General features: G+C 50.9%; 1 protein-coding gene across 2 annotated transcripts in view; it reads left to right on the top strand.

Annotated features, from left to right (window-relative positions):
• The window catches only part of PAK5 (p21 (RAC1) activated kinase 5), a 151,024-nt gene that overhangs the window by 111,754 nt on the left and 13,646 nt on the right, over positions 1–25,624 (top strand). For both annotated transcript variants that reach the window (XM_074536601.1, XM_074536602.1), the window contains 2 exons: positions 6,459–6,673; positions 23,107–23,904. In XM_074536601.1, the coding sequence (XP_074392702.1) occupies positions 6,459–6,673; positions 23,107–23,904 (1,013 nt within the window). The remainder of the gene's footprint in view (positions 1–6,458; positions 6,674–23,106; positions 23,905–25,624) is intronic.

Raw genomic sequence — 25,624 nt, forward strand, 5'->3', positions numbered from 1 at the left:
AGGGCATGCACTGAAAATTATACTTCTGTACTTTCATTGGACTGAAAGAATAGTCTGGAAAAACGATGTGGTCACAGTGGTTAATTTCTGTCAGTACATTATTTGTGTGCAGAGCAGCTTAGCAGAATGGCAAAAGACTCCAAATGGGAGCTGACTTGGTTTGTTCAGGATGTGTAGGTCCTTTTGTTGCTGCCAGAGGGGCAGTGTGTAAAATCATCATTAGCAGAGTGTGTGGGAACACCTTCCAGGGTGTTACTGTATTGTTCCCGAACCGAGATGCTCAGATGATAATGAGGAGCAGAGGGATGAGCAGGGATCACGGGAGATGGGGTCCCTCATTAGGCAGGTGAACCAACCTAGCATTCACCTGCACGTTGTCCATTCCTGTGGCAAAACAGAAAAACCTTGTGTCTGAGGCAGTAATGAGCTCTGCCTCTCGCAGCACCTTCATAAATAAATACCAGGCATGACCACAGGCCCACCTGCCTCTGCCTTGAGGTGCTCCCTGCTTCTGGGATGAATCCCATTTGTTTCCATCGTCTCCATCCAGAGTGACACTCTGGGAGATAGAAAGTATTTAGGAATATTAAATGTGGAAAGTCAAACAGGATTTCTCCTTTTGTCACAGTAGTGAGTCAAACCTGACCTGAAACCAGTGTGGTTTATAAGAGTCTTTCCATGAACTTTATTGTCTTCTTATTCAGTTCACTCTGCTTTTCCAGGTGTAGCTTCTGGTTTTATCTCCTGAAAAATAGGGTAGTGCTCTCTGTATTTTCAGTTGAAAGTAGAGATAAATTCTTCTTAAAAACTTAAGCCTGCAGTCAAGGGCATGCTTTATTTTTTGCAAAAGAAGCTCGTGCTCTGGTTGCAGCCAGCAGCAGAGGGTCCCTACCAGGAAGCTCAGAACCATCCTTAGACAGAAAGGAAACACAAAGCTATTGTTCCTTATTAATGAAAAAAAAACCAAAGAATTTTCCTCATTTTTAACAGTTTTGTTAAATATAGTAAATACATGAAATGTACATTAGGTGTGTAGATGCCCAGACATGTGCTGGTCTCCTTGCCCTTGCCTGAGGAGCAGGAGCTCTCAGCAGTGTGAGCAGAGGAGAGGCAGCATCGTTTCCACCTCTCACTCCCTCCCAGACACCTCTCAGGATTGTGCTGCCTTCAGCCCAGCCCACACCCTGCCTCTCTCCTGGAGATGGAGATTCAGCCCTGGCTCTACAGGCTGCCTTGATGCGGTAATTTAATTTGTGCCTCTCAATTCATGCTCCCTCATTGAGGATCATGGGGAAAGGTTACAATTAATCTGAGTGGGGAACAGAGCCACCAGAGCTAATGATGTGTTACTGCTCTGGAGGAGAATAATTGGGGTCTTTGTGGCACAGAAAACTATTATTAGTAAGTAAAAAGTATCAAAAGAAAGCAACCTGCACCCATCTCTCCATGCACAATTTTGCAATCTGTGTGTCTGTTAGGTTTCCTAAAAATGAAGCCTTTTATTAATGCTCCTGCCTGTAAGCAGGTTTTTTGGCTGTGCCTTTGCACAGGACCTTTTCACAGCCCTGGCTGCTCCCCCCTTGGGGCTCACAGAGGATGCTCAGCATGCACAAAGGCAATATTTGTATGTTAATAACATGGCCATCCACGAGGGAAAAGGGCTCTGCTGCTGCTTGCTCAGCTGAGGAACCACAGGGAATCCCTGCAGAAAATGCAGGCTCCCAGGCATAATGCCTAGTGCACTGGCTAATTGAAAATGAGCTAATTGCTGCTTTTGGAGGCAAACATGAGGCTGGGCTGGGCAGGCACAGCACAGAGCCCCTCCTGAGGGGGACTGTGCTGCAGGGCAATGAGGTGTGTGTAGGAAATCCCTGAAGGCTGCCAGGGCGCCCCAGGGTCACAGGGGGCACTCAGGGTTCCTGGGGCCAGTGGGACACAGAGCTTACACAGCTGCAGTGCAGAGTCATTGAAACTTCCATTGCAAAGTGAAAATTCCCATCTCACTTCATTATTCCAGGTACTCACTTGTGTTTTTATGTGTGGCAGAACATCACAGGCCTTTGCTCAGGGTTAGCTGGGGACATGGGGGATGGCAAGGGCTGTTGTCACTGCTTAAGGGATACCCTTGGAACACTGGCAGTTTTCAAGATTACAAGACATGAAAGGTATTTCCAACTTCTGTAGTCTTTTTTAAAAGAGCAGCTATTTGGAGGGGGAGCAAAAATTGGCTCTGACTTTTTTATTGGGAACAGAAAATGGGGCAGAGCTAAACAGAGTTCTCTCTTACTTTGTAGCTGACTGAGTTACTCTTAGGATATGATAAAAGGTGCAGAATACCATTAACTTTAGAATGAAGTAATTCTTTTTTTCATTTTATTCCTGCTGCCTTGGATCTAACTTGCTGCATTGCAAACATTTGTTCTTTGAGGGCAGTAACATAGATCTGGACTTTCAGCTTTTCAGCTCATCAGTCTTGGAGTGTGCTCTGCTCTCACATACAGGAGAGGGGCAGCTCCTGGAAACCCCAGGATGGGGCGGAATTCTGAACGTGAACAAACCTGTGAGCTGTGTGTGAGCTGGCAGGGTTCAGCCTGTTGTGGGAAATCCTGTGCTGAGCCCAGCCCACCCTGGCAGAGCCTGGATGGGCGCCCAGGGCAGCACTGCCCCCCTCCTGCTGCAGTGAGGGACTGGAGGGGGCTCCTGGCTGGGAACAGCCTTCAGCTGGGCCTGGGGGGCAGCACAGTGAGGGCAGGAGCTGGCACGGGATTTATTTATCATTTGGGGGTCCACATCTCACACCTTGCATGGGCATCATCTCGGGAAATGTCCTCAGTGGGGCTCTGCTCTGTGGGTGAGATGTGGAGCAGCCTGGGAGCCCCTGGCTCTGTGGTGCCAGTGAATTATGGCTGTGCAAAGAGAGCAGGGCAGTGAGAGGAGCCAGTCTGGCGGTGCTGATGGGCATGGAGTTGGGTTTGTTGGGCACCACTGCACTAAGGGCAGTGGCAGCAATGGCCCCTGAGCCCCCTCTGAGCCCCCGGTGCCCGCAGCAGCCCGTGGAGCTGTGGCACAGCTGCTCAGCAGGGCTGGCACTGCTCCTTCCTGGGCACAGACACAGTAAGGCAAGTGCTGCAGTTATGGAAGGCTTTGGGTAACAATGCCCAGAGCACGGCTCACATGTGTCTCCTGCTGTCCCTGATCTTCCCCATCCCTGGTGGTGCATCTGGGACCAGCCCTGCTGTGGGTGACCCAGGAGAGGTTCTGAGTGCTCATCAGGTGCTTCAGTAGTCTCATTTTGGGCAGTCACAAAGAAGCCTCATTGTGACCACCCAGTGCTGTGTTTTCCTCTGCTAAGTGTTCTGTCCCTGTTTTCCCGTCATGGCTGTGGTTCAGAAGCTCTGCCATCCCTTACTCTTGCCCCACGGCTGGGCTGAGGAGCCCTGGGCATGGCAGCCTGGAGCAGAACAGGCTCAGCAGACTGCTTAGGTGTCCTGCTGTCCTGCTCCTGAGCTCACTGTCTGCTGCACAGAAGGGCTGCCTCCTGCAGGCCCACAGGTACAAACACACAATCCATGTGCTGCATCACTTCTGCACTGGGGTGAGGGAGAGGGGACAAACACAGAATCCATGTGCTGCATCACTTCTGCACTGGGGTGAGAGAGAGGGGACAAACACAGAATCCATGTGCTGCACCGGTTCTGCACTGGGGTGAGAGAGAGGGGACAAACACAGAATCCATGTGCTGCATCAGTTCAGCACTGGGGTGAGAGAGAGGGGACAAACACAGAATCCATGTGCTGCATCACTTCTGCACTGGAGTGAGAGGGGACAAACACAGAATCCATGTGCTGCATCAGTTCAGCACTGGGGTGAGAGAGAGGGGACAAACACAGAATCCATGTGCTGCATCAGTTCAGCACCACAGTGAGTGCAGGATTCCTGCAGAGCTGCCCCAGGGAAGCACTGCAGGGGTGGCTCCTGCTTCCCCCCAAAGCCAAGCCCAGTGCCATCAGCAGTGCCCCCTCAGTGTCACCTGGTGCCAGGTGCCACTGGAGCAGCCAGGCTGTCCCTTGGCAAGGAGAGCGCAGACATGCTGCCTGTGTCATGCCACCAAAATAGCACACATGGCAGGTACAGTGCCTCTCATTTCCTCTCCTCTGTGGGGTGGGCACGGGAGGAGCTGCACAGAGAGCTGGCACTTGCTGGGGGCCCTGGCACAGGCAGGGCCTGGTTGGAAGCTGTCAGGAGGAATTAAGTGCAGGGTGAGTGCTCTGCGTGGGGGTGGCTCAGGGGCAGCTCTCAGGGCTGTCCTGCTGCCTCCCTCCTCCCTGGGCCTCTCAGCAAGGCTGCCCTCCTCTCTGGGGGTGTTTTCCCAAGTAATCCCATTAGGAAATCAGGGGTTCTTAGTAACTGTGAGAGGATTGCTGGTTTGTGTGAATGGGAGGGTGCCTGAATGAATGTCATACGTTTTGTGCTGTTGATATGAATTTCAGAAGTTTTCTGCCACACACACATTATCCAGCATCCTGGAAAGCTCTGTCATTCCTCTTCAAAGCACTTATTCCTAAAATGGCTTCAGATGTCTTGGAGAGCATGGAGTCACTTACCAGAGATGTTTAGAACAGGCAGCACTGTTTCCATTCCTTAGGAGCAATGAGGGGAAATGAGGCTCCCTTGTGACTGCTGTGTATGTTACATTCTTTGAGGGTACTGTGCTGAGGGAGGCCGGCTTGGCTTTACAGTGAAGTGGAGGAGACTTGCTGGCTGGTGAGTGGAAGTGCTGTTCATTTTCCAAAGCAGTGTGCACTGTGCCACTGATGGGCTTTTAGTTACTCAGTGGTGTTTGGAGCTCAGGAGGACTTGGAGCAGCTGCCTTGGATGCAAGTCCTGTGGGAAACGCTGGCATTGATCAGAGGAAAGAACAAATGTCTAGAGCTGATGGTGTAAAATGTTCCTCCCATAGTGTCATGGATCCCTGTCCCTGGGGCACGTGGGATCGATGCAGGGCCATGGATCCGCACTGCTGCCCTGCTGGGGCACTGCCTGGCTGGGGCTGCTGCTGGCTGAGCTGGAAAGGGCTCACATGGGCAATCTCTGAGCAGAGAGCAGCACCCTGGCTTTGGAACTGTGGCTGTGGGTGCCACAAGGTACCCACATGCACCAAAGGGAAACAAAACTATTGTGATGATGGGAAAGCAAAAAAGGCACATCTCAAAATGAATGTGTTACAATATAATCACTTTGATATGTGTCTTTTTGGAGGTTCTGGGAGAGGAAGGTGAAGAAGATACCCAAGTGGACAGAGCTGGAGAGAGACTGTCACAAGAGAGGAGACTTTGGGGATTTCAGAGTAGGGCAGAAAGCCAGAGAGAGGAGTGTGGAAGATCAGACCTGTGAAGAGAGGCCAAGTCTGCTCTCTCTAAAAGAAATACGCTCAAAGGAGACAATCACCCACAAACACACAGGGGGGACTTAAAAGCAGCCAGCAATCAATTTTCAAATAATGGACTTGATCTTTAGATAAAGTAGTAAAAGGCAGTGAGGGTGGAATAAATGCCTGATTTATCGCTGCATCTTTCTTTAGCTGCAGCAGCAACACAACCGTATTTTCTTCTCCTTGCTTCCCCTCTCCATGTCCTGAACAAAGTCAGGGAAGCACCTGTAGAGCTGTGATAGAAGGGCAGCTGCCAGCCTCCTCACCCTGCTGCTGCTTCACACAGGTGCTGCTCGAGTGCTGGGCCAGCCCTGCTGGAAATGCCCAGAGAGCAGGGTGGAGGAGAAAGCAGGCAGAGAGCTTTCCCAGCGCAGGACAGTGTGTCACTGACAGGCCACAGGGCCCCTGTGTGTTCCCTGGGAGCAGGAATTTATCCCTGCCTTGCACTCAGGTTTCTGGAGCCCTCCAGACAGTCAGCTCTGGACTTGCCTCAGTAGCACTGTGAGGCTGCTCTGCATTTCAGGGTGGGACCCTCCAGCCCAAGGGTTGCTGCAGCTGGGCAGGGGATGGGCTATCTCCTGTGCCAGGGGGTGGGCAAGTGCCTTTTCCCTGTCAGGGCTGCAGAGCTGTGCCTGCATTTGCTGCCCCTCGTCTCAGGGCACAGCTCACCCCTTACCCAGGGCCGTCCCTGGAGCAGGGCCATCCCTGCTGCTGGCCCTGCTCCCAGCCTGGAGCTCCCGTGGGCTGCAGCCTGCAGCACCACCGAGAGAGGAGCACAAAGGGGCACCTGGGTCTTGCTTTCCTGGGAATTCCCTTGTTTCATGAGGCATTCTGAACAGGTTCATTTGTTAAGATCTTCCCCGAGAAAGGAGGTCAGGGGAGCGCTTGCCTCGCACAGATCTCAGTGTGTGCAGGGAAGTTCATGGGGTAGCTGGCTAATGGCATCTACTGAAGTTCCCTGTGAAGCAGAGACAGTGGCTGAGGGATACAGCAGAGTGTAAACATGTGGCTCTTTTCCTTTCTGCAGATCTTTCCACCATGTTTGGGAAAAAGAAGAAGAGGCTGGAAATCTCCGGCCCCTCCAACTTCGAGCACCGGGTGCACACCGGCTTCGACCACCGGGAGCAGAAGTTCACGGGGCTGCCGCAGCAGTGGCACAGCCTGCTGGCAGACACGGCCAACAGGCCCAAGCCCATGGTGGATCCGTCATGCATCACCCCCATCCAGCTGGCTCCTATGAAGGTACTGCAGCCCTCAGCCTGTCTCTTACTGCCCTGATGCACCCTAAGGAAGCAGGGCCAGCACGAGTGGGCTCAGCATGGCACTGTCCAGGGGGCAGGCGTGGCTGGGAGGGAGCTGCAGATGCAAACATCTAGCAGCAAAAAGGAATTGTGTGTGTGTAGAAGTGGTGGGAGTGTCTCTGAAGAGCCTGAGTCACAGGCCTGGCAGGGCTGAGCCTTGGCACTGCCGGGCTGCAGAGGAAACAGCCCCAGGTCCCAGGGGTGGCCCCAATGCTGCTCCTCTGCAGCACACAGCTCCTTGGTAATTAATTCAGCAACAGGGCTTCAGGCAAAGGCAGGCTGGAGCCAGGGAGAGAGGGAAATGTACACCAAAGGAGGGAAATCAAATTGCCTGTTCAGCTGGGCAAGGAGCTCAGGGAGGGACTGACTGCGCCCACCAGTGGGGTGGGACATGCTGGGGATGGGACAGTGACACAGCCCAGGTCATGGCCTGGGGCTCAGGCTGCCCACCTGGGAGGAACACTTGGCTTAGAGGGTACAGCAGCCCTGGGCAGGGAGCCAGCAGGATTCCAGGCTCAGGATTCTGACTGATTGGCCCTGATTGTGCAGTGTCCCTGGGACTGCACATCCTGACATGCAGGTGAATCACACCTGTGAGATGCTGAGAGCATGGACCCTGCCAGCCATGCACCTTTCCCTGCCATGCAGCTGCAGAATCAATTTAGGATTTCATTTTCCTGAGGATTTTCCTGCAGCAAGGGAAAATCAGATAATCCTGAGAGCATGGACCCTGTAGTTACATTTGCTAAGTGCTCTTTGCTAAATTTGCATTCACTGCCTTCTCAGGAAGGGCACTCATCACCTGCTGATCAGGGCTGCTGGCTGCTGCTGCAGGACAATGGGGATAAAATCAAGCTCTTCTCTCTTTTTCTTTTTGTTGTAATAATATATCTTGCTGATAATGGTGACCCAGAATAATGAGGAAAAAGGTAGGTAATCTTCTTCCTGCTGCTGTAGGAGAGCAACTTTGTTCCACAGCCCTTCTTAACACCAGAAATATCTCTGGATGTTTTGAATGAATACATGAAGATGTTTTAAAATGGGGGGGAGAAAAAAGAAGTTTATTATCTTCCAGAAATACCCTCTCTTTCCTACAGTTCTGGAGCTATAAATCCCTATTGGTTCTTTCCAAGAAACTGTAAATTCTTGCTTTTCTGCCTGTGTGTCAGGCTCTGCATATGACTGATTGGAATGGGCCTCCATAACAGAGCTACAAAGCTTTAATAGCAGCTAAGAGGCATTGAATATCACCTGAGCATTGGCTTTTAACTCTATTGCAAGATACCAGCTTAATGTATATTTGTTAAGAGTTAGCATGCTTTGTTTTGATACAGCTTAACTTAGAAGCTGAGTTGCCATCACTTTAAAATTGAGAATATTTAATAGTTCAGCATAAACATTTAATTTAGAGAAATTTTTAATGTGTGCATTGCACCAGTACATTTAATGTCTGAAGGGTATTTGGCACTGAGGATTTCCTAGCTTCACTGAGAACTGTAGGTTTAAAATGCACTTGCAGTTCATGAAGATAGGAAGCAAAGGCTCTGAGATCTCAGTGCTGTTTAGAACTGCTCTCTGTTGCACACAGCAGCTGACAGCTCAGTTGGTGCAATGGTGTGGGGCAGAGAGGAGGCACAGCTGTGCCCTGAGCTGCAGAGCTGAGTCAGGCTGGGGCCTTTGGCCAGAGTTAGCCGTGCTGTGGTTTCAGTCCTGCAGCAGCTCTGGAACCCTGCTGCCATGTTCTCCTGAGTTCCTTTGCCCTGCAATTCCTGCAGCACAGTCTGTGTGCTGTGAGGCAGGAGTGCTCCTGCCAGTGGTGCTGCTGGGTGGCTGAGGAGCAGCGCAGATCAGAGCCAGACTTGCACAGCCCGATCCTGCTGCTGGCACAGAGCTGGTGCTGGTCCCTGGGGCTTCACCGGAGCTGAGGCACAGCAAGGGAAAGGCTTTCCCTGCAGCTCTCTCAGTTAGGGCTGTTGGCTTGTCCGCCAGCCTGCAGAGCACATCTGAGGGTGCACAGTGTGTGCCTTGGGGTGAAACCAGCACATGATAAATACTGTCCCTGCTGCATCTCTCCCAGACATCCTGGGGGATGTCAGCCCTGCCTCTGTCTGAAAGGCTTCTGGAGCTCTGGCACACGTGTGGCAGCCTTTGAATGCCAGCCTGAGCTGCCTGTACAGAGTCATTCGTTTCAAAACCAGCCAGAGACAATAATGGGATTCCCCTTCTCAGTGTGGCTGCCCCAGATACCAGCAGAGCATTGTGTATTTCAGGTGCAAGCACAAGTACAGCACAGCAGAAAACTTCATGAAAAGTGGAACAGCAGTGATCTTGATAGGTTTGAGGGGTAGAGACAAGGAGGGGGTGAACAAAGGCTGATTTTCCACTGCAAACATCCCTGCATGAGAAATGTGAGCAGTCTGTATCTGCCTGTGCTTCAGACAGGCTTCTCAAAGGCTGCCATGCTGTTGCCAGGCCTCTTGGTCCCCTTGCCTCAGTGCTCTGTAGTTACTCCATGTGTACTGGAGCTCCTGCTTTGCTGATTGTTCTCAGCACACCATATGCTTGCCTTATCTTTGCCTTTGTGCTGCACAGAAGCTCCACTCTGGTACCACCCTTGGATTTTTGGAAACTTCAGAATCAATAACTAAGCAAATGCATCTCCACTCCATCCAAAATACCAGGAAAACAGACATCAGAACCTTTATGCTGGGGATTTTTGCCAGGAGAGCTCATCATTGCCTGTGTAAAGATGCTCCATTAACACTCTTCAATGCCTGCTGCTGTCAGTGGGAGCAGGGAGGCACTGAAGACTTGTTAAAATCCCTTCCCATGTTTCCTGGTTGTGGTGGTTTGACCAGGAAGAAGTGGGAATTCTGGGAAGCTGTGGTCAAACCAATGAAGGTTTTGGGTTTGAGACTGACACCTGGTGTAGCCAGTGGGGTTTGGACACACCTCCGAGAATACACAGGGGTTAAAAAGCAGGGCACTGCCCTTGGATCTCTCTCTTGGGATGTCGCAGCGCAGAGGTCGGATCTCTTCCCCCGTCCAGCCTCTGCTGCTGGGCGGGGGGAGGGGCAGCCATGCGGTAGGCCCGGGGCCTGGACAGAGATGGGGGTGAGAAAGCTCTCAAGGATGGAAGGGTGGGGGAGCCCCAAGAGACATCGAGCAGCCATTCCCCCCCCCAGGAGGGAGAGAGAGGAGAGCCGGCGTCTGAATGTGATAGCAGCCGCCCAGGAGGAGAAAGGGGAGGGAAGAGTGCAGCCTGGCCGGCGGAGCAGCAGCACCTGTGGGAGTACCAGCATTCTGAGATAGACAGAGACTGAAAACTTTTAACCCTTTCTTTCATGATTGGGGCCTTGCAAAAATGCTAATCCTCCTCGAAGCTGAATAAGAAGGGAGATAAGAGATGAGATGAGACAAGGACCTGGCCCGAAGAACGTGGAGATGATTGAATGGGGAGAGATGATTTGGAGTGGCCTTTTGGCTGGACTTTTCTTGTGGCCATGTACTCAGTTGTTCCTGTGACACAGACTGCATTTAGGGGGAGGCAGTGCCTCAAAACCAGGAGGGTTCATTCGTGAGGACCCCCCGGCCCCAGGGGGTTGGAAAAATATGGGGGGGACAGATGTCCCAAAGCAGAGACTGTGCCTTTTTGGAGTGAGACAAGGCATCCTTGAAAGACAACCCTAAAAGCAGCTCTGGCCATGCCTCAGTGGTGAGAGCACTGGGCATGGAAGGAAGATGTCACAAGCGGCAAAAGGACTTTTTTCCGGGCGGTGCCGAAGTGACAAGGAAGCACACGAGGTTTCAGTGTGTTTCCAGGAGAAGCCTATGGAACAAGAAGGACTCCTTTCCTCTTCATGAACTGCAGTTTGAGTATACTAAAGTGTGGGGCCAAGGCTGGGCAGTTGATGATTTGGGAGAATGTATCGGATTGGGAAAGTCAGGTAGTGGGGAGGAGGAAAATGGTTTTTGTAAGGTTTTCAATTTTTTTTTTCTTTTCCTTATAGTCTTTCCCTATTTTCCTGTAGTTTAAGTAATAAAGTGTTCTTTATGTTTAAGTTGGAGCCTGTTTTGCTTATTCCTGGTCACATCTCACAGCAGACACCAGGGTGAAGGCATTTTCATGGGGGGCACTGGCTCTGTGCCAGGCTCAAACCATGACACTGGTGCAGGGAACAACTGAGCATCCTCACTTCTGTCAAGTTACTGCAGGGAAAAATGCCATTTGTTCCTGAAGAAATACCATACTGGGGTTATCCTTTAGTTCTCTGTGCTGCTCCATGTGTCAGGCCTCCAGTGCTGTTTTTGTGGCTGCCTTGGGTAGTTTCAGCCATCCTCACATTCAGCAAGACCAGGGTTCCCAACCTGAGAGTGACAGTGCTGAGTTTGTCCTTGAGAAAGGAGGGAGGCAGCTCTCAGTGTTTGGCTGGCTAAACATGTAGGGACTTCCAGAAAACTGAATTCTGCCTGCTGGGACCTCCTCATGACCTTCTCCTTCCTCTGCAGTAAATCTGGAGTGGGGGACTGACCTGACATCCTCATATCTCACAGCTCTGCTCTGTAGGGTTTGTCTTGAAACTTTAGCTTTTCTCACTTTTGCCTCAATCCTTGACCCCAATCCTGGTGAGTCAGCTTTAATTTTTAAATCTTTTCAAAGTTTCTACTGGTGCATTTCAGCCTCTCTCCTGCAAAGAGAAAGAAAAATAAGAAAATGAGTAATTGCTTGTGGCCCTTCCAATAGCTCTGACATGAAAATCAAAGCTGTTGTTCACTCTGCATGAAGATAGAAGGAAAAAAGGCAATTACTTCTCTTCCCCATCCTGTTTGGCCTCTCACATTTTCCCAACACTGACATTCAAGCCTCGTTTAAGGTGCCATTTTTGTCCTACATTTACATGTCCTTGCTTAGATGGAGGATACTGAGCACAGTGGTGCTGAGTGGCCAGGGACCTCAGAGAGGAGATGAGTGAGGGTCCTTGTGTGGGCTTGAGCAGCCAGAAACATGCAGATTTCATTGGAAACCCCCCTGTGGAACTGCACAGGGGAAATGCCTGGCCAGGAGAAGGGGGATTTAGGAATACAGAGCTGTTCAGGGGCATGGCAGCAGATGGGCAACGCAGCATTGTCCTGACCTCTCTTCTCAGCCTCCCAAATTCTGATTTCTCCCTGACAGCTCCTGCCAGGACAGGACCTGGAGGGCTGCTGACATCTCGTGGGCCTTCCCTGTAAGCACAGCCTGAAAATCCCTGGGCTGTTAATGCAGGTTCTGCATGGCAGCTCAGTGCTGCCTCAGCTGGGACGGCTGGGGGGCTGTCCCCAGCAGGGCTGAGCAGGGCAGCACCTCTGGTGCAGGAGCATCCTGTGACATGGAGAGCAGGGCAGGATCACAGCACCTCTGGGTGCAGGAACATGCTGTGCCATGGAGCAGGGCTGAGCAGGGCACGCAGCACCTCTGGGTGCAGGAACATGCTGTGCCATGGAGCAGGGCTGAGCAGGGCACACAGCACCTCTGGTGCAGGAGCATGCCGTGCCATGGAGCAGGGCTGAGCAGGGCACACAGCACCTCTGGTGCAGGAGCATGTTCTGGCACTGAGCATGGCTGAGCAGCAGGGCAGCAGCCAGGGGGACTGTGGATCTCAGCCTTTGGAAAGGAGAGGGCAGCATTTGGTGGCCAAAGCCCTTTAGCCTGGTCAGATTTTAATGCCAGCCCTGCTCTGGAGGCAGGAGTCCCTTCCAGCCACAGCTCTTCTCTGTTATCTCTATCTGCAAGTGGTTGTTGTCAGATTTGCAATGGCCTGTAAGACAGCCCCAGTTCCCATTTGTTTTGGTCACTGAACAGGAATGCATTTGCTGCTGTGTGCTCCTGGAAGGAAATGCTGCCACACATTTAAGTGGAAGCTTTTCTGCCAAAAGGATCATGCCTCACCTGTCAGAGCCATTTGTTTTACTGTGTCTGTAGGTGACAGTGCTGCTGCAGTTATCCCTGTTCCCTCAGATACAATGCAAATATGCCATCTAGTGTCCGTGGCTGACTCGCTGTGAGAAGAGCCCAGCTGACAGCTTTGTGTAATCTTGCAGGAATTTAATCACTATACAGATAGAAATGAGCCACAGTATCAATCAGTGCAAGTACACAGCTCAGAAGTTCTTAAGAATTTTATCACTGGGTTAATATGTTCTGTGTGTTCTACATCGTACAGAGGAAACTTTTGGGTTTATTTCTGATTGTCTGATTTCAGAAAATTATATGTTTTATGTAGGTCCTTTAGAACAACACTTTTGCTGCCTGTGAAGTTGATTTCAACAACAGAGTCAGTATTTAAAATTCATCTGGAAACTGCCCTCAATAGCAGGCTTTACATTGGGCAGGAGGCTGGACTGAGTGATTGCTGTAGCTCCCTTCCAGCTGATACAGTCCATCCCATCCCATCCATCCCATCCCATCCATCCCATCCCATCCCATCCCATCCCATCCCATCCCATCCCATCCCATCCCATCCCAAAGGGAACACCTCTCCCTGGGATGCTTCAACTGATCCATTCTCAGTTCTTCCTTACAGTTTTGAGTTTCTGGCTCTCTGAACTGCAGAGTTCTTGATCAGCAGCTCTTTCATTTTCTCACAGTTGTCTTCCTTGCTGTTGAAACATTTCATCCAGCCTGGTTTGGACATTGTTTTTCTAGAGCCTCATTTGGAGAATGAAAACCAGCATCATTATCATTTCAGACTGACCCAAAACACAGGGTCAGTGTTTCAGTTCAGCTAATGTGCCAAAAAGTGAATTATTCACATCCCTTTCTTGACCAAGATGTTGTCCTTGATGGCAGCCCCACGTTCAGGCAGGTACATTTGTCTGGACTGTGCACACCAGCACCAGGGTGTACAAGCAGGACCTGGCCATCCTAGAGAATCACTGAGGCTGCCAGTAAAAATCCTCTCCTGGCACACAGAGTAAATGCTGTAACTGTGATACTAGTGTTGGAGGGATCTTGCAAGGGGAGCTTTGGTCCTGTTAGTGAAGCCCACGTGGGTGAGCAGAACTTTGCAGTTCACAAAGACTGAAAGTGAACTCGGAGCTCACAGTTTGCAGCTGCTGAAGCACAGCAGCCTCCTTTAGGGCTCAAACCCATGGTAACCTACAGGGCTGCACATGAAGGGCCAGACCCTGGTGCCAGCATTTCAGAAACTGAATCTGATCTCCTCTGGGAGTACCAGGCTGGGAATATTCTCCAGGTAGCACTCTATAACCTGAAACAAGCCAGGAATGAGATCCTGACCAAGGACACTCATAATCAGGTTCTGTTTTTAACCTGGAAGCTGGTCCCTGAAGACAAATCTATGGCACACTGTTCCAGTAACTCCTGGCTGGCTTGGCTGTCCTGGAAAATGAGCCACACTGCCGGCCTGGTGTGAGTCCTTGGAGTCCAGAACAGAAACCAGACAGGTCACAGTCCCACTGAACCATGCTCCATGGAATAGAAATCTTCATTGTCCCTCCAGTCCAAACCTTTCTGTGATTCCACAATTATAACCAAACAGCCACATTTATTCAATCCCAGCAGAGTTTGGTTCAACTGAGTCACAGGATCAGAGGGGAAGAAACGTTGCCAAGCAGCTGACACGTGTGGAGCCAGAGCTGCAGGTATAAATGTGCTCCTTTCTGTCTCCTGCTCTGACATGATTAGATCTGGGCTTTGGTGGCTCTCTAGGAATTTGAACGCTTTGCTGAGTGTTCTTTCTTGTCTTCCCCTTCATGCAGGATCCAATTACACCAGACAAGTGCTGTGTATTACCAGGGAACAACACTGACTTACCTGCAGAGACTTTTAAATGCCTTTTCTGTTGTCTGTGGGATGAGCCATGTGTGTGTGCACCAGGAAAGAAAGGGCATTTCAAATACAGATCTTTGGAGAGAGAAAAGTGAATGAAAGGGAAGTATTTAGAGTGAGCATTTCTGCTTTTTAATTGCTGAGATCCCGCAGGCATTAGTAGTTATCTATCAGGAGCACACAGTTAAAAGGACAGCATAAGATTGTGAATTTTACTGAATTTCACAGTTTTGTAGTCTGAGCAGAGCAGTAATTGGTATCTGTGTCCTAGTTTGTAGTTAATGGTTCCCACAGAGCATAGTGCATGTGAAGATCCTTATTGCTAAAGCTTACCCTTCCCTGAGAACAGCCCTTTCCAGGAGCATGGGATGGACAGGTGTAGAAATGTGCTTTAAACACAGGGGTTTGCATGAACCAGCCTGGGAAAGGCTCTGGAGCACGAGGGGAGGTCTGGCTGCCATGGCACAGCCCATGAGGGAAGCAGCCCCATTTCACCCTTCTGCTTCTCCCTGCCTGGGGAGCTGCCGGGCAGGGCAGGGCAGGGCAGGGGGGTCAGCTCTGTGCCAGGCAGGGCAGTCACTGAGCCGGGCAGGGCAGGGACAGGGTAGGATCAGCTCTGTGCCAGGCAGGGCAGTCCCTGAGCGTGGCAGCTCCGATCCGTGCCCAGCCCTGCATGCACTTGGGGGCGACACAGCCCAGCAAATGCGACACATGGAGCTCAGCCTGAAGGGCAGGAGCAGTTCCTTGTGCGCCTGAGGTCCCTGTGCTGGGCTGGCCCCACCTCTGCTGCTCTGAATCTCCTGCCTCACATGCTTTCCATCAAGGTGTTTGATTTGCACTTCTCCTTTAAACAGGGAAAGAGTTCAAATGTCAGCTGAGGAAGCTCCTCGTGTCTTCTGTCTCACCTGCCTTGTAAATTTGACCTAAGCGTCAGATTTCTGCACAGGAGCACTTTTTGCTTCATGACCATGTTTGCAGATGAAAACCACTCTGTGGGAGTCAGTCCTGCTTCCCTAGGACATTCCTGTGGCTGCATTTCCCATTTGATAGTGTCCTTGAAAAGGAAAAGTATTTCTTTGGAAGAATGAATGCTGCAGTTTTCAATGCAGATGAAATTGGTTTGTGCATTTATTTTGCTAATACAAATTCCTGGATTCCCTGAAATCAAGGAGTGAGCTTTCAGGACAGGATGAAGGAGTCCAAAGCAGTCAGAGACATCAGTCAGATTAAAAAGAGCTCCTTGCACGTGTGTGGCCAGGAATGCACAATTTTAGTGTGCTAGGAAGATCCTGGAAACTTTCTGGCTGTTTAAGGCCGTGGGATTGAGGCATGTTTTGGCACATTGCTGGTGCAGGATGGTTTCACCTTGGCAGTGCCCTTCCTGGCACCTGGGCAGAGCTCTGCACACACCAGCCTGCCCTTCCTCGGGGTGCCAATCCCAAATTCACAGGGCTGGCATTGCAGGGACTGTCCCAGCCCTGAGCAGGGCCCGTGGGCAGTGAGCCCCATCCAGCTGCACGGCTGGGGCTGGGGCACCCTGCACTCTGCAGCCTCTGCCTGATGGTTTATGGGGTGGGACAGTCACTGACAGCCCTCTGCCACGGCCATGTATGGGTGGGAGAGTCAGGGACAGCCCTCTGCTATGACTGGCAGAAGCATTTCTTGTGGCCCTGCACGCCCAGAAACAGAACTGTGGACTTTGTCTTCAAGCACCTGCTGTATATGAAACTTCCTTTGCTGTGGCAATACAGTTCTGTTTGTTCTAAATTAACAGACTGTCAGAATCCTCATTTTAATTAAAAGCAGGAGATAACCCTGACCACAGTGGAGTGACCCAAGAGCCTCTGCCCTCCTGAGCAAGTGCCCCTCTGTCAGAGCTGCCCGATGAAGGCAATTACTTCCTGAGTGTAAAATGTTATCACACTGGAATTGACTTAAATATTTCAGAGAGCTCAATCAGACTGCAGCCAGAAAAGTCTTTCACTGAGGGAGAAAAGCAGGGGGATCATTAATTGGGTTAATGCTCCATCAACCTTGCGTTTGTTAATGGGCATGTTGAGGGCAGAGGGGAGCCCCAGCCAGGGAAACTCCATCCTGGCTGCAGGGAGGGTTTGTGAATGCAGGCTGTGCCTGTGCTCAGCTCCTCTCTGGGGCTGCTGGGGCAGAGCAGGCTGCATTCCCCTGTGCAGTGCCCTGCGCCATGGGGCACATGTGGGGTTTCACACCACCTTCCCTCAGCAGGGCTGCTGTCCCCGTGGGAACCCCATCACCCCCACTAGGGTTGGTGATGCTGGTGATGTGGCTGCAGAGAGCTCCATCCTCTGGGATAGCCCCAGGCCCCTGCAGGCTCCCCTTGCTGTCCCAGCTCCCTGCGGTGTCCCTGGGCATGTGTTGTCCTGTGACAGGGACAATGCCAGGGCTGAAGGAGGCACCAGGATTGCCAGCAGCCCTTGCTTCACCTCCTGTGTCCTGTGCCTTCTGTGCGCTGCTGTGTGGAACCATTGCCACCAGCCTCATGGAAATGCAGCAGTCCACAGAGGGCAGTTAAAATTCCTGTGATTAGTGTGTTTGAGTTATTTAATTTTGTGGGACATTTTTCTTTTCCATCTCTGGATAAAAGACAACTTTGAAGGGTCCTAAGTGCTATGAAACAGAAATTGTTTGGTTTGAGATTTCTCCACTCCTGTCCCTGAAGTTATTGAACCCTTTAGTAACACTGATCAGTACTACAGACACCTTCTGTATCACTGAATCAGTAAAACAGACACTTCCTCTTTCAGATTAAAACTTTTAAGTCACATTTCACTCATTTGCTGTGTGTCTGAGAGATTTGTGTGTGTATATGACATATAAAATTGCACAGATCAGATACATTTCACGTAGGCCCAGAATAATTATTTTAAACTTCTAAAATTCTCTAATAGCATTTCAAATTACATATAACAAGCATTTTTGTGTATTTAATAAAAAAAATAAGGAAAAGTTACTAGAATGTAGATATTTCAGTGGTATTTAAACTAAACCCTGTGTTAAAGTTGCTGTATTTTAAGATGTCAAAGGAATTACCAGGGAATGTGATTCTAATGAAATGTTGCTCTTGTTGTTATGGAAACCAACTTTTAAACTGCTGTGCAGGGTGGAAATTAGACAGTGCTGTTTTGGTGAGCCCTTTTTTATAGCTTTTCATTATTTTGCTTTTGAAGAATTTAACCAGCTGGCAGTGGTGCTGTTGAGCATGTCAGGCTGCTCTCAAGCTGTGCCCTAGTTTGCAGGCTGGGATTCAGAGCCAGCTCAGGTGATGGCCTGTCCCAGACCTGGCACATCCTGCACACCCATGGCTCTGTCTGGGGAACTCTGCCCTCCTAAGGCTGGTTTGGCTGGGTTTTGCCTGGGTTTGCGTTTCTCTGGCTCCTGTTTGGGAGCTGTCCCAAGCAGGGATTTATGGATCTCCTGGAAAGGGATCAGAGCAGTTCAGGAGGAGGGATCATGGCTCACCTGCTGGGACACTCCATGGCAGGGACAGGTGACACCATCTCGTGCTCCTGCTTTTGGGCAGGTGGCCTGTGGGGTGAACTGCATGCTTGGTCCAGGGAACAGGGGCCCAAAATCCTGGCCCAACCCCACTGCAGTCTGCAGAGAGCCTTGGAGCTGAGGGATACCAAACTGACTGCTGTTTTCTAATACTGTGCTTATGGGGAGATGAGAATTTATAGCATTGAGAAGGAATTCATAAGAGAAATTATATAAACTCCAAGGCCTCCAGGTGTACAGCAGGCTCAAAATTACAGCTTCAGGAAGGGATGCTCTGACACAGCTTCCTGTCTGGTGTGTAGTCCTTGAGACTGCCTCTGAGTAAGGGCTGCTTCTGTAGGCAGCTGTAGATCATGACTGGGGCAGCTCCCACAGGGCACTGCTGGAGGGTGCAGTGATGAACTGCCTCCTGTCCCACCCTGTAACTGATGGCTTCCTGCCCAAAAGGCTTCTTTGCAGGCTAATCTGAGTGCCACAAGTGCCCTGAACTTCCCACTGAGGGCAAGGAGGGATGGAGGTGTAGAATTCTTTCTCAGTCCTTTTGATGCGGCTTGCCCATTCAGGTGTAATTAAGGATTCACTGGGATGTGGAAGGATTGGGAGGATAATTCTGACACTGTCCCTTGGGAAAGCAGCTCAGAGGTTGGAATTTGTCCCCCAGTGAATATTGAATGGAGGAAAGCCTGAAGTGCCTCTTGACACCTTGGCTGCAGCTGTGAAACTGTGTTACTCACAGGGAAAGCTGGAGTTTGCCTTCTTACTGATGACAGGGAACAGTTTTTCTCTCCACATGCTGCTCATATTTGTTTACACTGGGAATAAATGTGGTGTCATGAACAGCTTCAAATACTTTGAGATGTCTTGCAACACAAGAAAATAAATTGCCAATACTTCCATCATTTAGAATTATTCTGACCATCTGTGCTTTATGCACCTTTCTTAAGAACAAAAAATATTATTTTCAGCATGGGCTGTGCTTTTAGTTTATGTGTAAAGCAGATAAAGAGAGAAGCTAGCTAGAGGCAAAATCAGAGTTTAGACTGGCTGTTCATAAGGGCGACCTTCTCTTAAAATTCCCTTTTTTTCACCCTGCACATCACAGAGATTTAGAGCCCTCATTGACTGCAGAAAACACAGCTCCAGGAGGACAAAGGATGATATATTCTCAACGAGTGTGTAAAGTATAGTAGTTCTAAAGACAATAAATGCAAGGTCGCATTAGGGCACAACAGTTAATTACCCACTTCATTACTGTCAAGGTTAATACAGTATTTGAGCACAGGAGCTGTTTCTCATCTGCTGCTGGAAGCAAGGCAGGACAGCCTCAGCGGCAGGCAGATCCATTACAGCTTATCAGGGCAGCACAGGCGCTGCAGAGCCCCATGAAGGATGGCTGCTGTCACCAGGGAGCCATGGGACACACGGGGAGCTGGGCCCGGCCCCAGCCTGGGCACTGCACCCACAGGGGAGCTGGGCCCAGCCCCAAACACGGGCACTGCACCCACAGGGACACACAGGGAGCTGAGCCCAGCCCCAAACACGGGCACTGCACCCACAGGGACACACGTGGAGCTGGGCCTGGCCCCAGGCACGGGCACTGCACCCACAGGGACACACGGGGAGCTGGGCCCGGCCCCAGGCACGGGCACTTCACCCACAGGGACACACGGGGAGCTGGGCCCGGCCCAGGGCACGGGCACTTCACCCACGGGGACACACAGGGAGCTGGGCCCGGCCCCAAACACGGGCACTGCACCCACGGGGACACACGGGGAGCTGGGCCCGGCCCCAGGCACGGGCACTTCACCCACAGGGACACACGGGGAGCTGGGCCCGGCCCCAGGCACGGGCACTGCACCCACGGGGACACACGGGGAGCTGGGCCTGGCCCAGGGCACTGCACCCACAGGGACACACAGGGAGCTGGGCCTGGCCCAGGGCACTGCACCCACAGGGACACACAGGGAGCTGGGCCCGGCCCCAGGTACGGGCACTTCACCCACAGGGACACACAGGGAGCTGGGCCCGGCCCCAAACACGGGCACTGCACCCACAGGGACACACGGGGAGCTGGGCCCGGCCCCAGGCACGGGCACTGCACCCATGGGGACACACAGGGAGCTGGGCCTGGCCCCAGGCACGGGCACTACACCCACAGGGACACACAGGGAGCTGGGCCTGGCCCAGGGCACTGCACCCACAGGGGATCAGACCTGCAGCACTTCAGAATTGTGTAGAAACATTTAAAGTTCTATTCAGATAGCAAATGCCTTGACAATACAGAGCATTTCACATGGTCTTGATGAAACACTTCCCAAATTTTCTTCTCCATGGACACTACAGTTCTTTTGATAAGAATGGTGCTGGATATTTCCTTGGGAGAAGATCAAGCTGGTGTAGGCTGTCTGCTTGAGCCTGGAAGCATTTCACCAAGTCTGGCCTTCCATATAAGGGAAATGCAAAATTTAAAAACAAGCCAAAGCAAGTAGAAATATTATTGTTTATGCTATTAGAAATAATTAGGTATCATAATCTATAATAATTGTTATTCATAGTAACAAAGCACTGACTATTCAGAAAGTGTGTCTCTGGAACGGGTAAGTTTTATCCTCCCTTTGTGCTGGCCACTTTCATTTTCTTATGGAAAATAATCTGAAGCCAATAGGAATTGCAGCCATCACACTTGCAAGTCACTGTTAGCCAGTGATCATCCTTAAAATGCCGGGATAAAAGAGATGGGGTTTAGTTCTTAATCCCCTTCACTTCACCAGTCAGGAGGAGACAACTCTGAGGTCCCAGAGCTGTCCAGGACAGCTTCACCAGGCTGAGGCTTCAGTGGCAAATGCTTCTTTTTCTTTTGAAACCAGAATTTCCTATAAGATCATTTTACTATTAGTGCTATTTTAAAATCCCCATAGTGGAAAAGGTTCCTCCCACGCATGCACCTGTCTGCAGAAAATCCCCAAACCGCAGGGATTTGTCACCAGTGAATTCTCCAACATAAACACTCAGCTGCATTTTCTGAACCTTCCTTGTGAGGGTGTGTGACAATGCAGACAGAGCAGAGCGTGTCTGGAGGGGCAGGGGAGCAGCTCCCCTTCCCTTGGCACAGCCAGGGGAGCTCTGCTTTGTGCAGCTTCCCTGGAGGTGTGAAATGGGCACTTCCCTCCTCGGCAGGCCTTGCACAGCCGGGCGTTTCAATCTTGTTTTCAATTATAAGCATTTCATTGTCGAATGTTGCTGCTTTATTATGTGATAATTAAATAGGAATGATCATGCAGCCATCCTGCCTAAGAGGCTGGAGCAGAATTAAAGCAATCCCTCTCATCCTGCTGAATGGCTTTGGAGGTGAAAGGAGTGATCTATTTGCTGTCTCTTATTTTTGCTGTCCTATTGTTTCAGTACCACTGGCTTCAAAATAGCAAACTAGGCAAGTAATTATGGACATAAATCAGAGCAGGAGGCAGCGTGAGGTCAGCACTGCTTTGCTTTTCACCTGCCTTTTCTCAGCTGCCTCTTGCTGGGAGACAAAGCAGTGCGTTCCTGTTAATGTTGTGCTCTTACTAGTGATTGAAGGCTTTTTTAGACAAAGTTTGAATCCCTGAGTGCTGTCAAGCAGGAGTTGAGCAGTCTCAGTATGCTTGGAACAAGTGCAGCGTGACCAGGCTGGCTCTGGAATGCTGTGGTTGGTGTCCAGTGTCCCACATTCAGCATCTGCCCTGCCTGCTTGGTTCCTGCTACACCACAGTCCATGTGCAACACTTCCAGAGCGGGGACTCTCCTTGGGGTCACCACGGTGACTCTGTTGAAAAGCTCACTGAGTTAAGTAAGATGCAGCCAGAGATACTTAGCTGTAGTGAGAGTCCTATGTATTGAATAAGTGGGTCCTAGCTATTCTAAACGAGTTACAGCTGCTGCCCAACTAAGGACTTCGCAGCTGCAGCTCATTTAGAATAGCTAGGACCCACTAATTCAATACATAGGACTCTCACTACACTTAGCCAAAGTACATCAACAAAGCAAACGTGTTTTCAGTGCAGCCTGGCTGATTTATGGCCCTGGGCACCAATCTGTACATCTTATTCCTATTGGGTGTTTGTAAACGTGCAGTGGTGCTCAACAGCAGTGCCAGGTGAGAAATGGATGCAGGCACATGTTACAGCCCTCAGGTGGAACTGGCTAAAAAATGAAATATTTCCTGAAGGACAGCTGTAACCACACACTGCTCACCTCCCATCCCAGCAGGAGCAGCAGTGCTCTGGGCATAAAGGAGTGGGGTGGGGTCTGTGGGAGGCTTGGCAATAGTGGGACACAAACTGTGCCAGCACTTGGCATCCCTGACATGGGTGTCCCAGAGCCATGGTTGTGCACCGTGGCCTGCTGGATGCTGTGTGTTACAAGGAGATGGAGTTAAGTGTTTTTCCCTCTTTCCCAAGTGTATTTTACACTAAGTTAACTAAGAGGCAGTCCTCAGTGGGATTCTGCTACTCAGGAACATACTGTTTTGTAAGAAAAGAAAAAGCCAGAAAAATTCAGTGCCTGATTAACTGTATGCTACTTTTCATTCCAGCAGTTTGCTAAAGTAGCACATGGAAGTGACCACTGAATGATTCTCATTTAGCTTATTCATGCCCTGAAAATCCGACTCAGCCCACCAGAGTGGCTTGATGCAGACAACTGAATAAGAACAAATGGAAAATAAGTAGTGAGTTTGGATGTCTCTGTTGTTGGCTGCTGAACACCCACCTCTGAAATTGGGCTTTTTGAGTGTCTTGGGGTTGCATGCCAAATCCCAGCTTGTGATCTGCACTGTATTTAAACATTTTTTCATGTCCTACTGGAATTATTTATTGAAGGTTTTTTTAAAGCAATGAGATATGTGACGAAGAGCATAAGACCTTGCTGTGGGTAGTCCTGGGTGAATACAGACTTCTTTCCTTTTTGGTGGTTTTTTTTTTGGTGAAATACTGAACAAAACCCAGTGTTTAACCAAAGCCATTTTGTATTGGCAGACCATTGTTCGGGGGAACAAGCCTCGAAAGGACACTTCGATCAACGGGCTGCTGGAGGAGTTTGACAACATCTCGGTGACCCGCTCCAACTCGCTGCGGAAGGAGAGCCCTCCCCGGCACCACCAGGGCAGTGCCAACCACGTGCCCCGGCCCCGTGAGGAGAATGGCTTCATCGTGTGCTCGCAGTACTCGAGCGAGTCGGACAGCACGGCCGAGAGCGCCGGGGAGCGGCTGCGGGACCGGGCCCTGTGCGGGGACGAGTGGGACCGCTACTGCCAGGGCAGCCTGGCCGCCCGGCACAACGGGCACCTGCTCAAGGTCACGGCCCGCGACTTCTACTACTCAGAGGTGGCCCCCCTGCAGCCAGAGCTGTCCCGGTTCCTCCCGGATTACCAGGCTCACCTGGAGAGCAAGCCCAAGGCGCTGGAGTATGGCGGCCTGAGGCTGGAGTACCAGCGCGTGCCCAGCGGCTCCTCCCTGGACTACCGAGATTCCTTCCCCTACGCCCCGTCCCGGGCCTCGCTGCAGAGCGAGGGCCCCAGGGACCGGCTGGACTACGGGGACCCTGACTGGGGACATGGCCTCGCCAAGGAGGACATGGACAAGAGGCCCAAGTCCTCATACGTGGACCCCGCGAGCCCCCAGCCAGCCATGAGGCAGAGATCCAGGTCGGGCTCGGGCCTGCAGGAGCCGGCCATGCCCTACGCGGGCAGCGCCTTCAAAGCTCACCAGCAGGGACATCCCTACAGCTCGTACACCTACCCCCGGCTGTCCGAGAGCGCAGCGGGAGTGCCCAAGGTAACCCAGGGCTGCACAGGGCCAGGGCAGCAGTGAGGGCAAGGAGCCATGCGTGGGCACACCGTGCCAATCGGGGCTGGGAACGGCCCCCAGCGCTCTGGGGCTGCTCCTTGGCAGCCGTGCAAACCCACCCACTGCACTGGGGTGTATGGAAATGGATGGCAGGATCAGTGGGTTTGAGATACTCATTGAAAGGCAGCTTTGGAGTGCCCGTCTTCTGGGGATATTATTTGAAATTCCCAGTAAGTGCAAGCTCTTCAGCGGTTTTTTGTAGCTTCAGGAGTTCCTGCGCCTGAGCAGATCTATAGCAGGAGGTAAGATGCTGGTCTGGTTTGTGTATCAGATACTTCTGTGTTTGAATTGTTACTGTGCAAGGCTGAAACCTCCATGCTTCAGTATTTGTACCGTATTTATGCCATCTTTATATTACAAGGTTTATGAGCTCTTCACTGCTCATGAGAGTAGGGGCTTACTCCCTTCTGCATTGTTTCTAAGCATTGAAATGAAGTCAAAGCAGCTGATCTCACCCAAGACATTTTAGATGTAGTTTTAAAAAAGGGTTTCTGTGCAAGGAAGTGTTTCAGCCATGGTATCTAGAGGCAGCTCCTCTCCACAGATCTGTCCCTGCTCTGCCACATGAGGAGTGTTACCTGCACAAGCTCTCCAGCCCTGCTTGCAGCAGGGTGCTGTGACCACTTGTTCAGTTCAGAGTGCTTTTCTCACACCTCTAGTCACATAACCATGATGGCCTTCTTAGCATCTAATGCTGTGCAAGAGGTGCCTTTTCAGTGTAGTTTGCTCTGAACATCTCTGAGTTCCCCTAGCAACGGGCACTGTGATGATCATTTTTCCAAGCCTGGGGTTGCTGTGACTTTTCCCGTGCTGAGGTGTGTGACTGTCAGTGGTGAGGTGTGTTCTTCTCTCTGATGATAGCTGGCCAGTGCATTTGCTTATGGTGTGTCCTGCTGCAGTGCCAGTCTGCAGATCCCTGATGTCCCTGGCTTGGAGCTGTGCCAGCCTTGTGCCTCCTCAGGTCTGGCTGCAGTGCCCGTGGGCAGGGGTGAGCAATGCACTTTTTGTCCCTCTTTGCACTGGAGCACAGAGCCAGGCCTTGGAGCTTGGATAAACCCTGGGGGGAGCAGAAAAGTCACCAGGTCTCTTTAGGTGCCTTTCCAAAGCTCAGGGTGTGGTGGGAGGAGTGTGTGTGGTGGTCACACCAGTGAGGCATTCAGTGTGGATTCTGGAAGCTGGGAGAAAAATCTGGGCTGGGTTAGCTGCCATTTCCTTTACTTAGCGCAGTCATTTTGTTAGAGTTTAGAAAAGAGGAGGGCAAATCCAGTAATGCAGAGACCCTGTACCAGCTGCTTCTGCCAGTTTTACACCAGTCAATAGGGCAGAAGACACAGGTGTTTATTGGACTTGGAAAAATATCCCATTAAAATGCAGTAACAACTTTTATTTTAAAAAATATATGCCTCTATGCAAGATTCATTGTGAGCTGTTCCTCTCTTCAGGGCATCAAAAGCACTCCTACAACCATGGTGTATTGAAACTTGATGATTCACTGGTAAATGCAGCAGTTCAATTCCCAAAGCTGTCCACAGCTCCTGCAGGTGAATAGGAGTTTCTTGTCTTGGATGATTGCTGCAGAATCTTCTTTTCAAGGAGGCATTAGTAAATAATGGTTCATCAAATGGGCTTACTAAATGAGAGTCAGATC

Source organism: Zonotrichia albicollis, chromosome 3, assembly GCF_047830755.1.
Source record: "Zonotrichia albicollis isolate bZonAlb1 chromosome 3, bZonAlb1.hap1, whole genome shotgun sequence".
NCBI classification, from domain to species: domain Eukaryota; kingdom Metazoa; phylum Chordata; class Aves; order Passeriformes; family Passerellidae; genus Zonotrichia; species Zonotrichia albicollis.